The 13,118-nt window shown below is 33.5% G+C and overlaps 2 protein-coding genes across 7 annotated transcripts in view; one reads left to right on the forward strand and one right to left on the reverse strand.

The window, feature by feature from the left end:
• Nucleotides 1-84: 84 nt before the first annotated feature.
• Top2 (topoisomerase 2) lies at nucleotides 85-9,763 on the forward strand. Its single transcript, XM_070665359.1, has 22 exons — nucleotides 85-450; nucleotides 925-1,257; nucleotides 1,348-1,591; nucleotides 1,676-2,062; nucleotides 2,134-2,373; nucleotides 2,445-2,703; nucleotides 2,778-2,947; nucleotides 3,063-3,273; nucleotides 3,368-3,956; nucleotides 4,029-4,260; nucleotides 4,342-4,541; nucleotides 4,750-4,885; nucleotides 4,965-5,264; nucleotides 5,587-5,820; nucleotides 5,895-6,080; nucleotides 6,152-6,278; nucleotides 6,359-6,499; nucleotides 6,617-6,701; nucleotides 6,769-6,848; nucleotides 6,922-7,050; nucleotides 7,124-7,242; nucleotides 7,470-9,763. Exons 2-22 carry the CDS (start codon nucleotides 950-952, stop codon nucleotides 7,605-7,607), a joined length of 4,515 nt encoding a protein of 1,504 aa, XP_070521460.1. The 5' UTR covers nucleotides 85-450; nucleotides 925-949; the 3' UTR covers nucleotides 7,608-9,763.
• A 981-nt stretch (nucleotides 9,764-10,744) lies between these two features.
• Tlk (Tousled-like kinase) overlaps nucleotides 10,745-13,118 on the reverse strand; it is a 37,194-nt gene continuing 34,820 nt past the window's right edge. For all 6 annotated transcript variants that reach the window (XM_070665364.1, XM_070665365.1, XM_070665363.1 and 3 more), the window contains one exon: nucleotides 10,745-13,086. In XM_070665364.1, the coding sequence (XP_070521465.1) occupies nucleotides 12,874-13,086 (213 nt within the window). In that variant the 3' untranslated portion in view covers nucleotides 10,745-12,873. The remainder of the gene's footprint in view (nucleotides 13,087-13,118) is intronic.

The following is a 13,118-nucleotide window of genomic DNA, read 5'->3' on the forward strand; positions in this document are numbered from 1 at the left end:
CACGCTTTTGCATAAGGCTCGGTCTACTATGCTACGGTAACGTCCATCGACGGACCAATCGAATGCTTGTTCCATAGGTCTCGGTGTTATGTGAAATAAGCGTAAGGTTGCGCGTAGCGATATTGGCAGCTCTATTCTCGGAGCCCTCGGAGGCAAGCTGAGTAGCGCGAAGCGGTATAGCGGTACGCGTACGACGCGGTTCGAAGTGTCGCGTACGTTACCTCGTTCTTCGCGTGCGTTTAATGGTCACCGGTGCGAACAAAAGAGAAATCGACTGGCATAATCACGTATCGGCGCCAAACGCGCGTCCAGCGGGACAACCGCTCGGTGAATGTGATATGCCAATAATTAGCATTTATGACCCTGCGAATGGAGGTCCTGCGATCCTAGAGACACCCGACGCCAAGCAGTGAGCAACGCATTCTCGACGCCGAGGCGCGATCACTCAAGGTACGCAACGTATACTATTCCGGTCAAGTGGAGCATCGGGCCGAATTCGCGGTAGATTCATGGCCCGTGTAAATTCTTGTAAATTGTTAACCGGATGATAGAGGGGTCGGGGGGGGAGGTGGACAGGTGTCCTCGTCACGAAACGATTTCTCGAAGCCGCTGCGCGCTTACATGACGGCTTTTTCCCGCCATATTTTTCAAAGCTTGCAACGTGGACGTCTACTTCTGCGGTAATGGATTTTATCCCTGAAAAATAAAGAGCATTCCTTCTGAAATTGGACGTTTGCATTTCTATCGGCTCCGGAATCATTTATTTTCAATAATTAAATACAAGAAGTATCTGTGACACTTGAATTTTCACTGCTCACAAAATTAATTTTACAAAGGCAAAGATGTTTATATTTTTATTTCTGATAGTAGAAGTTTGTATATATTTTTTATTGTATATGTAATCTATATTTTATTAATTTATAGATATCCAAAAGTAGATCATATCAAGATGAGTAGTGCCATGGAAAATGGAGCTGGCAGTGGTAAGCCAAGTGCCAAGCAAAAAACCATTGAAGGCATATATCAAAAGAAATCACAGTTGGAACACATTCTGCTACGTCCAGATACCTATATTGGATCTGTAGAGACAATAACAGAAATGATGTGGGTTTTTGATAAGGAGAAAGACATGATGGTGCAAAGAGACATAAAATATGTTCCTGGATTATATAAAATTTTTGATGAAATTCTAGTAAATGCTGCAGATAACAAACAACGCGATCCTAAAATGGATATGATCAAAATTGATATTGATTCGTGAGTTAATTTTTATAATTTTAAATTTTTTTTTATTTACTCTGAAAAAGTTAAAACAAATTGTATTAATTAAATACTATATTATTATAGGGAAAATAACACAATTTCTGTATGGAATAATGGCAAAGGTATTCCTGTAGTTATACACAAAGAAGAAAATATGTATGTACCTACTATGATATTTGGTCACCTTCTAACATCATCAAATTATGATGATGAAGAAGAGAAAGTAACTGGTGGTAGGAACGGTTACGGGGCAAAGCTGTGTAATATTTTTAGTCATCGTTTTACTGTCGAGACTGCGGCAAAAGAATATAAAAAATCTTTAAAACAAGTAAAATAATATATATTGATATCTAAATCTTTAAGTCTTTAATTTTTATTTACGTAATAATTATCTTCTTTTTTTTTTACTTAGACATGGGGCGATAATATGGGTAAAGCTAGCGAGCCTAAAATTAAAGAACATTTTGGAGAAGATTTTACAAAGGTCACATTTTCGCCAGACTTGTCAAAGTTTAAGATGCAATCTCTCGATGACGATATTGTATCGTTAATGTCTCGAAGAGCATATGATGTAGCTGCATCTACAAAGGGTGTCAAAGTTTATCTGAATGGAAGTCGTATACCAGTAAAAAGTTTTAAAGATTATGTTGATTTTTTTATCAGAGGCAAAGAAGACGATATCGGTAATCCATTAAAAATTGTATATGAAAGTTGTGGTCCACGTTGGGAAGTAGCTCTTACTATTTCCGATAAAGGATTTCAACAAATGTCTTTTGTAAATAGTATTGCAACAACAAAGGTAAGTTTGCAGTGATATTTTATCAAATATAATAATGTTTTAAATAAATAAAAATTGTTTAATATTAACAGGGTGGCAGACATGTTGATCACGTAACTGAATTAATAGTTAAACAATTAATTGAAACATTAAAGAAAAAGAATAAAGCTGGCGTGACAATTAAGCCGTTTCAAATTAAAAATCATATATGGATCTTTATTAATTGTCTCATCAACAATCCCACCTTTGACTCACAAACTAAGGAAAATATGACTTTACAACCAAAAAATTTTGGTTCTAAATGTGTATTAACTGATAAGTTTATCACCTCAGTAAGTGCAATATATATTATTAAGTCTATTTATGCACAAGCGTTCAATCATTTATTTAAATGTAATTGTAGACCGCGAAAATCGGTATTGTGGAAGCAGTATTAACTTGGGCGAAATTTAAAGCTGCTAGTCAGCTTGAAAAATTAGGTCCTAAATCAAAACAGAGGAAACTTCATGGTATACCCAAACTAGAAGATGCCAATGATGCAGGAACTGGAAAGTCATTAGAATGTACACTCATATTAACCGAGGGAGATTCAGCCAAAACAATGGCTGTATCTGGTATTGCTTCTATAGGCAGAGACAAATATGGCATATTTCCATTGAGAGGTAAATTAATTTTATTTAAAAAAAATAATAAATGGATTTTTAATGACATGATGAGACTAATTTTTTTATTATAGGTAAAATGTTAAATGTACGCGAGGCTACACATAAACAGATTTTGGAAAATGCCGAAATTAATAATTTGATAAAAATCCTTGGTCTTCAATATAAAAAGAAATATGAAACACGAGAGGATTTGAAGACGTTACGCTATGGAAAAATGATGATTATGACTGATCAGGATCAGGTTAATTTTCTTTATATAAACAATATTTATATTAAGAGTGTAACATTTAATATTAAATGCCTTACTGTGCATATATATTTGCATCTGTTAATCATAAATATTTATTTGAATTTAGGATGGTTCACATATCAAAGGTCTGTTAATCAATTTTATCCACCACAACTGGCCGTCATTATTAAAGCTGAACTTTATTGAAGAATTTATTACACCTATTGTGAAAGCTACTAAAGGCAGTCAAGTCTTTTCTTTTTTCTCTCTGCCGGAATTCGCTTCGTGGAAAAAAGACACGCCAAATTTTCACACGTATAAAATCAAATACTACAAAGGTTTTTATTAAAAAATTTGTATTAGAATTTTATTAATTTTGACGTTATTGATATAGAAAGTTTATTTAATAATTTTTTTTTCGAATTTGAATAGGTTTGGGTACTTCTACTGCCAAAGAGGCAAAAGAGTACTTCGAAAATATGACCAGACACAGAATACGTTTCGAATATACGGGCGACCAGGATGATAAAAACATCATTATGGCATTTAGCAAAAAATGTGTTGACCAACGTAAAGATTGGTTAATGAACCACATGACTGAAACAAAACGACGAAAAGAGATTGGACTCGACGAGCGTTATCTCTACAAGAAGGACACGCGTACTGTCTCTTTTTCCGATTTTATTAATGTTGAATTGGTGCTGTACAGCAATTATGATAATGTAAGATCTATTCCGAACATGATGGATGGCTTTAAGCCGGGCCAGAGGAAAGTACTTTATACCTGTTTGAAACGCAATGATAAACGGGAAGTGAAAGTTGCACAATTAGCGGGATCGGTCGCCGAACATTCGGCTTACCATCACGGTGAGATGTCTTTGATGGCGACCATAATTAATCTCGCGCAAAATTTTGTAGGCAGCAACAATATTAATTTGCTGCAACCTAATGGTCAATTCGGCACAAGACTTGTTGGCGGAAAAGATGCTGCCAGTCCAAGATACATTTTTACAATGCTTAGGTATGTACTATTGTAATATCTCCAAAAAAAAAAAAAAAAAACATTTCTGTATATATATATTTTTTTTTATAGTCCTTTAGCAAGATTTATATTCCACAAACATGATGATGCTCTGTTAAATCACGAATATGATGACAACCAAAAAATCGAACCTGTCTACTACATTCCTGTAATTCCTATGCTATTAGTGAACGGTGCCGAAGGCATTGGTACTGGATGGATGACAAAAATACCGAATTACAATCCTCGAGAAATAATTGAAAATTTACATAGGATGATGGACGGCGCAGATCCAAAACCAATGGTATATATCAATGTTATTTTATAACTTTGAAATATCGAGGCACCCATTATTATCTTAACTTTTTTCACAAATTTTTTTTAGATACCGCATTATAAAAATTTCAAAGGCGTCGTAGAGAGCTGCGGAGATTTTCGTTTTATTATAAGCGGAGAGATATCAGTAATTGGACCGGATAAGGTAGAGATTACTGAACTTCCTATTGGTACGTGGACGCAAGTTTACAAGGAAACTGTACTAGAACCTATGTTACATGGAACTGATAAATCGCCACCTGTTATCACGTAAGTGTTGCACTCGATCAATAATAAAATTTGCACGGGTTTTCTATTAATTTTTATAAAATATTTCAAGAGACCATGCGCGCACGTCATTACATTTTAGGATATTAGTTAATTATAATTAATTCTTTATGATAATTACTTACAATTTTACGACCGACGGCGTGTTGTCGAATCACATTTGTATTTATTTGAATCTATTTTATTATAGGGATTACAAAGAGTACAACACGGATGTTGCAGTACACTTCATAGTAATAATGAACCGTGATAAATTGTTAGAGTTAGAAAAAGACGGCCTTCATAAAGCGTTTAAATTACAGACGACAATGACTGTAACTTCAATGGTAAAATAGTTTAAATATTAATATAATATTGATAGCATATAAAAATAAAATTAAAACGTTATCAATGATATCTTTTTAGTGTGCATTTGATGAAAATCATTGTTTAAACAAATATGATAACGTAATGCAAATATTAAAAGGATTTTATAAAGTACGATTAGAGGCGTATTACAAGAGGAAAGATTACCTAGAAGGAATTTTACAAGCGGAAGCGGAAAAATTGTCAAATCAAGCGCGCTTTATTCTCGAGAAATGCGATGGCACGTTAGTGATAGAAAATAAGAAAAAGAAGGATATGATAGCGGAATTAGTCAGAAGCAAGTACACATCAGATCCAGTCTTAGCTTGGAAATTAACACAGAATAGAGAGGAAGTGCTGGTGAGTAAAGTCTTACTTGAAAATTTTGCAACAGCAAAAAACTTTAGTTACTTATTGGATTTTATTAATTTTGCTACGTCAGGAGGATCAAGTAAGTTAATATAGGAAGAAACAGTATGCAAAACTTCCAATGTAGATATTACAATATAAAAGTCTTTTAACAAATACAGCTATTTTCCAATGGCTAAATCTTTTCTATCTAGCAAAAGGGAATAGAGAACTTTTAATTAAATATATAGCTTTGGATTATGGTTGAATTTGTAAAAATACTTTTGTTTTGATATCGACTAATGTATGTAAATTTTTTATTGCAAATATATAGCAAGAAACTGCAGAAAATGATACTGAAAATGTCATTCCAACCGTGGAAGCAATAGAAAAGGAAAATTATGATTATCTTCTCGGTATGACTATGTGGAACTTAACGAAAGAAAAGAAAGACGAATTGATACGTCAACGAGATGAAAAAATAGCAGAATTGAAGAGATTACAAGCTCGCACGCCAATTTCCTTGTGGAAAGAAGATCTGGATAATTTATTAACTGAATTAAATAAGGTAGGATATATTTCAAAAGATAACTAATTTTGTTCTTTCTATTATTTTATAATTTTTACTTAATTTTTTTATAGGTGGAAGAGAAAGAGCAGAAAGAACAAAATAAAACGAAGCAAGCTGAGAAAAAACCGCCTGCAAGATTTTACAAGGCGGAAGACACTCGTCGCATAATTCCACACATTGATGTTGAACTGAAGAAAAAAATTGAAAAGGCCGACATTGTGTCAAAAGATAAGAAAGAAGGCATAAAGAAATCAAGAGTAAGTCTACTACATGCACACGCGCGCGAAAATGCACACGCACACGTATTAATACAACATGTTTATGTTAGGTAAAAAAAGAGCAAATCTCTGTGGAGGAAAACGAGTTCGATGCATTAGTTGAATCTAATACTAAACCTCTCGAACAGAGACTTGGAACTTCTCCTGAAAAAATAGAAAAAAAAATCTTAAAGAAAGGTAAAATTTTAAACTTTAATTTACAATATATATAGTTTCCAGAAAACACTTTAATGATAAACTTTTGTTGATGTAAGTAGGATTAAAGCAAACGACGTTACAATTCAAGCCGGTCAAGAAAGGAGCTAAAAAAAAGAGTAAAGATTCAGATGATAGCGATGACATCGATTTTGGTAGCATTTCACCAGTTCCGCAACAACGAACACCTCGTAGAGCCACAGGTATCAATCTCTCTCTCTCTTTTTTTTTCTTTTGAGTAAAAAATTATATTTAAATAAATTACGTTTTTTTTTGTTTTCGAAATATTTTTTTAACATTGGTTAAATTTATTTAAATAGCAGCCAAGAAAAATTATATTTATAACAGCGAAGATTCGGATGAGAGTGCTGAGATGTTCAATCTAACTTCAGATTCAGAACAAATGTATGTATAATTTTTTTTTTTTTTTTTTTTTTTAACAGAGCAATTTCTCATTATATATTTTATTTAGATCCAAGAAGAAAGAGGTTTTAGCATTAAGTGATTCTGACGACAACATCAAACCGAGCAAGAAACTGTCTCAATCGAATCGTAAGCGCATACAACATATATTTAAATTAAACAATGTTAAAGTGCATATTCATATATTTTTATATATTTACAGCAACTTCAGAGGAACTCTTCGATTCGTTGGTCGGCAATTCTCGTGAAGAACAGTTTTCACCTGAAAAGAAAATTGTAATATCCTCATCTGGGGAAGATTCACCTAAGAAGTTTATATCGCCTAAAAAGGGTAATTAACGATTAATTGTGCCATATGACTGAGTAAAAATTATTTTGTAATTATTTATTTCTTGCATTTATAGCACCTGCCAAAAAGAAAGCGGAAATTAGTAATAAAGGAGTAAAAAGGCAAGCAAAGAAGAAGTCAAAATCATCCGAAGACTCTGATACGGACGATCTGTTTACTACTAAACAAAAAAATGTAAGTGCAATTTTTAAATATTTTTTATTGAACAGAGGTTTTATCAATGGGTAATATTACCTCTGTTTTATCATTCTATTAGTATTGAGTAGTTTCCCACTTTCAATCAAGAATGGCGCTGGCGATGCGCGGAAGCGGTGTTCTTTTTAAAGATAGCTTAGGTTAAAAACAATAGAAAAACATGTTTTTTCGTTAAAACTTATCATTGATCTAATTTAATTTTATAGACGAAAAAAATAAAGAAGGATTTAGATTCTGATGAAGACATTACAACAGACCAATCGCCGCCACTTCGAAAGCCTGCTGGTAGAATTCGGAAACCTATATCATATTTATTAAAATCAGACGACAGCGATTCTGATTAAACTTCGTCGTGCACCTTAAAAATACCGTAGGTGGTACACAATTGACTGAAGTGGTTTTAGAAGTATGAATTTGGTAAAAAATATGAATCTGATGGTATATAAAACTCGCGGGTTGTTGTGGTAAGACATTGCACAAGTTTGGAGAATTTTGTCCCCACCGAACGTTGGCCGACATAAGTAGTAATTTTGAGGGATATTTTGTATAGAATCTGCCAGAATACATTTTTTAATAATTTTACAAATGAAAATAATTTGTATTGTTTTCCTTAAATAACAGTTGATTAACATTTATCAAGCGATATACTTGCTTGACTTCTGGCACGTTCTTCATAAAACATTCTGTACAATTGTACATAATTTTATTCCTGGAATAAGGTATATAACATTGCGAACGAGTAAAATTTCATGAAATTATAAATACCATAGTTGTGTAAAAGATACTAAATGTGTCCAGAATACTCACACAAATGTTATAACATGATTGATATCTCCTCAGAAAAAATTTTTTAGCGTTGATGTATATTGTATTACATTGTGATATCGATAAGTAATTTTAATGTGTTTGGTTTAAACGTTAGCATATAAAGTTTTTTCCCCAAAAAAAATCTCTGAAACACATGTGACGAGTTTTGTACTTTAGAGGGAGAAAAAAAAGAAAAAAAAAGGAAAAAAAAAAAGAAAAAAAGATAATTAGTTACGCTGTTTAAGTTAAATAGAAAATTAATTAGCGCTTTGCAAAACCTAGACAATATTCTTTTTGTAGATCTTCAACTATTGCGTTACTTTTCGTTATTCTAAAACCAAAAAGCATATGTTCATCTCGAAAAACGAATGTTTTATAGAAAAGAAAGAAAAATATGAAATATACACAAGTTTTAAATATATTTTTACATATGTCATAATATGGATTTTTTTTTCAAGTTATCTAAAGACTAAAGAAATTATACAGCGGTAACTATTATACATATATACATAGAACGGATCTTAGAATTATGCAGCGCTTAATCGGTTAAGCAAAGCTGTCGGACGTTTTATTTGTTTGCCTTATACTGACCACGTAAAATAAAAGTAAGCTTTCTTCGTGCTTTTATCTCATTTTAGGTAACGAAGTTTACAAGACTTTAAAAATGCTGAGCGAGAGACTCGACTCGTGGCTGGATAATTAAACCTTGATGTGACAGTCGGAAATACGATTGAATTGGAAAAATTAATACGAATCAAAAACCAATCGTTTAATTTTATAACTTACGTGTTTTTTTTTTTCCTTCTCTCGCATATAACCTTAATTTTATTTATGTGTGAAATTGACGAAAATGATTACTTTGAAATATCGATGTTGATTGAATTTGATCTCTGAAAATTATAAATATATTATAGAGTTACGTATACGGAAAAATATTTTACTCATAGAATAAGATTTTTTTTTTTTAATATGATTGTAATTGGCGCGATTTTATACCTGCTATTAAATGAATATCTTGATATAGAGACCAATTAATTTAATATTTTTAGTTCAAACACGCGCGTTCTCAGCTTTAATACCTTGTGTATCTCCGGCAATTTTTTACTTTTGTATATTTCACGTATGTATGGATACGTGTATGTGTGTAATTAGCAATTACTAAAAATTGCCGAATTCACCCAGTCTATTGCCGTATACAAGTGCTCGGCGAAATATGGTTACTCGGCAACGTGCTTCGCAAGGTGTGAGGGAATTTGTACAAGTAGCAATGAGAGAAAAGACCGAAAAACAATCGTATTTTAAAACAAGGTTTAAGCGTTTACCGTCGTTCGGTGGTAGGCCGGGCAAATTCGGCGGTTTTTTAATAAAACAGTAACTCGTCAACCACTGCAAAAATTACAAAATGGACTTCTTAACTCATTGTCAGTTCAGCCCGCTCTACCCGGACACGAGCGTTGTATCAGTAATAAGCAGACACTTTATACTATATATTTATATATATATATATACATATACTATACATATGTATATATATGTATTATATGTATAAAGGATCTTTTTAGATACCTGGCGATTCATTATTCAACATCGTTCACCAAAGTGAGAATGATAGAAAAGAAACGAAAAGTAGCGAGGGCAATATCGTGAGATGCGTGGTTTATATATAATCAATAAATCTATTAACTTTAAATTATATGCAAATTTCACATAAATTTATTGCTATAACCTTTTTTTATATATCGTTCTCAAGACAATTCCTGTTTTTCCCTACTATCAATACTTTTCCTTTCTTCCCTTTTTTTTTTTTCTTTTATCATGAGAAAAATCGTGACTATGCTGATATTCAGGAACAATTAAGGAAGAAAAAAAAAAGAAAAAAAATTTATATTACGGATTACTATTTAAGGTAGTGTGTAGGGCATGGTAATACCTTACAATTGATAGGAAAGCATTTTTCTTTCTATTTGTGCTCAGTGAGAAACAGTTGTCGATAAAAAGTTTTTTTTTTTCTTTCCATTTTCTCGTTCTCGTTCTATTTACATGCACGTAATTACGTTTCCAGAGATTTCTATAGATATGTACAAATGTAGAATATCTTTCCTGTCGCAAAGTACACATGAGCCCTATATACGTTTTCACGTGAATCTTCGTTTTTATTCATCGCGAGATTCCAAAAGCGTCTGACACTCATCAGATTACGTTTTCGGATCATTTTTTTTTTTTTCTTAAGGCCGGCTGCAGTAAACTGTTTAGAGATAAGCTCTATCTTGATCTGAAGTGTCTTATAAAAATTATATAACAGAGAAATAATGCAAATAACAATTGCTATAATTACTGATCATGTTTATACCCTCTCCCTCTTCTTGCCGAGTAAGCAAAAAAAGATTTTTTTTTTTTTTTTCGAGAATCCTATAAAATAGTTTAAGAAAACTGGTGTCGAATTGCGACGCCAGTTATTATTTTGGAAGCCGCGTTCATTTCGTAATAAAATCGTTAATGAATATTTGCGTGATGTCGTGCTTTATAAAATTGAAAAAAGAAAATCAAGAGCGCACTTTTGATCATATATCTCTTTTTGCAAAAAGTGGGATGCAGGATGCGGGAGCAGTTGACTTATTCTTTTTTTTTTTCTTTTTTTTTTGTTAAAATTGAAGCGACGAATCTAAATAGTAGACTCTGTTCAGACTTGTAATGTATTCTCCTCTCTCGCCACACTTTTGCCAATCACATTGATGGTATTGAATCGTCATCAATACCTCGGTGCCCACATTGTATCAATAACTGACGCAACACTTTAACAACACACACACTCACTCGTTTCTTAGTCTTTTTGTTCATTCTTAACGCATTCTCTCCGTCTCTCGATTCTTTTACTCCCAGAAGCTACGGCTCGTCGACGGATGCGACTATAATACAAAGCAAGGGCACTTGATAAAATAACTTAGTTTTCTATTTCATAATTATCTATATATAACGTACATATATAAAACAAATTACGAGTAAAGAAATAATGATTGGGTCGGTATAGCGTTTACGACTCTTTTGTCTTAAAGATTTGCTGATTCTTCCTTATTCTTATATTTTTCTCCATTTGCCGGCTGATTAATTGAACAATCTAAACCTTTTGCGCGAAAGTTACTCTGCAGCACGTATTTAGATCCGCATTCTTTTCTCTCTCTTTTTTTTCTCTCCCTCTTTTTTTTTCTCTCCCTCTTTCTCTCTCACTCTCTCTCTCCCTCTCTTTTCTTTTTATAATTTTTTAAAAGAAGAAAAATGGAAGAAGAGTGAAGAAGGAAAAACATAATATGTGGCTCTCGATTACAGCAAATTTCGATATGGGGTTTTAAACTATACACGCGTGAGAACGGGTTTCACAAGTGGTGATGATAGTGGTTAAGTTAGGTGGTCTACGATCCTATTTTTTTTCTTTTTTCACTTTGGGAGCATGTCGCGACACACACATTCACAAACATGCATGCACGCACTCTCTCTCTCTGTCTCTCTCACACACACTCTTTCTTTTTTCTATCATTCTCTCTATGCGATTCTCATTTCGTTCTCTATTGGACTATCGTTCTGGCATTATAGATAAAGCCCACTCTCGTTTCAGAATAGGAACAACCAATCGAATCTCCTTCGTGTACTCGTGTCGGTGTACGTGTTTTAATATGTGGGCCATGGATGCGCGTGTATATTAACCGTTATTAGTCACGATACAAGTAATAATGTTAATATTCGAATAAAGTAACATGATGCGCAGGCAAAGCATTCATGGAATGCTAGTACCGGCGCTAGAGGTCATGCGAGGATAGAGCCACCACAGTTGTCTTCCCACTATCAATGCTTGTCGTCCTTTTTACACCATATATATATATATAGATATATATATATATATTATGTCTCGAATTTATTAGTTTATATATATATATGTATATATATATATAAATTTATATATATATAGTATAAATATATACACTCACACTAATTTTTAACAACCCTCTAGCGTTCGCTCATGCATACTAAAACGCCAGGAGAGAGAAAAGTTATCTTTGTTGAAAGCGATTGCTCCAATTGCTTTTTTTCTTCCTACTTTGTTCTCTTTATTTTTCGTTGCTCTCTTTAATTCACCGACTTTGCTTCAATTAAAATTTTTATTTTAGTTTTGTTTTATTTGTCGCTCTCTCTTTCTCTCTCTATTTTCACATGCACACGCACACTTCCTCACTTTCTCACACACACGCGCACACGAACACACGTATTCCTAGTCCCCCCCCCCTCTTAATCTAAACGTCACTTTTATCTCATAATGACTTATCACATGTTATTTTTTCGTTCACACACTCGTTCGTTCTCTCTCGTTTTCTTTTAAACGCTGTTATCATTTCATCGCACTGTTTGATACAAGGAACGATAATACAATTGAATATTTAAGAACACAACATTGTTTCTTGTCATGTTGAATAATGTGGCGTGGCTTGTAGAAAGACGCAAGCTCCTGGACTTGCGGTGACCAGTCTCGCATCTCTCTTGCAATGTCCTATGTAGTCGATTCTGTAAGTATAGTTGTGATGGTGTGGTGATGACGGTGGTAAATGTGATAATAATTGTGGTAGTGGTGATAGGTGATGGTGACGGTAGTGGTAGTGGTGACGATGATAATATCCGGTTTTAGTATTTACAATTGGTTATAGCAATCGTTATTTTCCTAAGATGAGATAGTGTACACAGTCCGAGCGCTCAAGATTTGGCATGTATTGGTATCGAGGATATATTGAGGATTTTGTCCTTAGTCCTTCCTCTCCACTACGAACTGCTCGACGCGTTCATACCACTAAACATGCCGATATTGAACGAGCTCTGCTGCTGCTGCTGAATCTGTTGTTGTTGCTGCTGCTGCTGGCTGTTCGCTTGGCGGCCATGTTTTGGCACTGGGGGTTGCAAATATTCGTGTCTAGCTAGAGTCAGTACGTCTATACGTTCTTCTTTCCTATATGCTAGGCAACTTCTTATGAAACTCTGCAACAAACCATCGTGTCATAAAATAATTT

Source organism: Cardiocondyla obscurior, linkage group LG13 (genome assembly GCF_019399895.1).
Source record: "Cardiocondyla obscurior isolate alpha-2009 linkage group LG13, Cobs3.1, whole genome shotgun sequence".
Lineage (NCBI taxonomy): Eukaryota > Metazoa > Arthropoda > Insecta > Hymenoptera > Formicidae > Cardiocondyla > Cardiocondyla obscurior.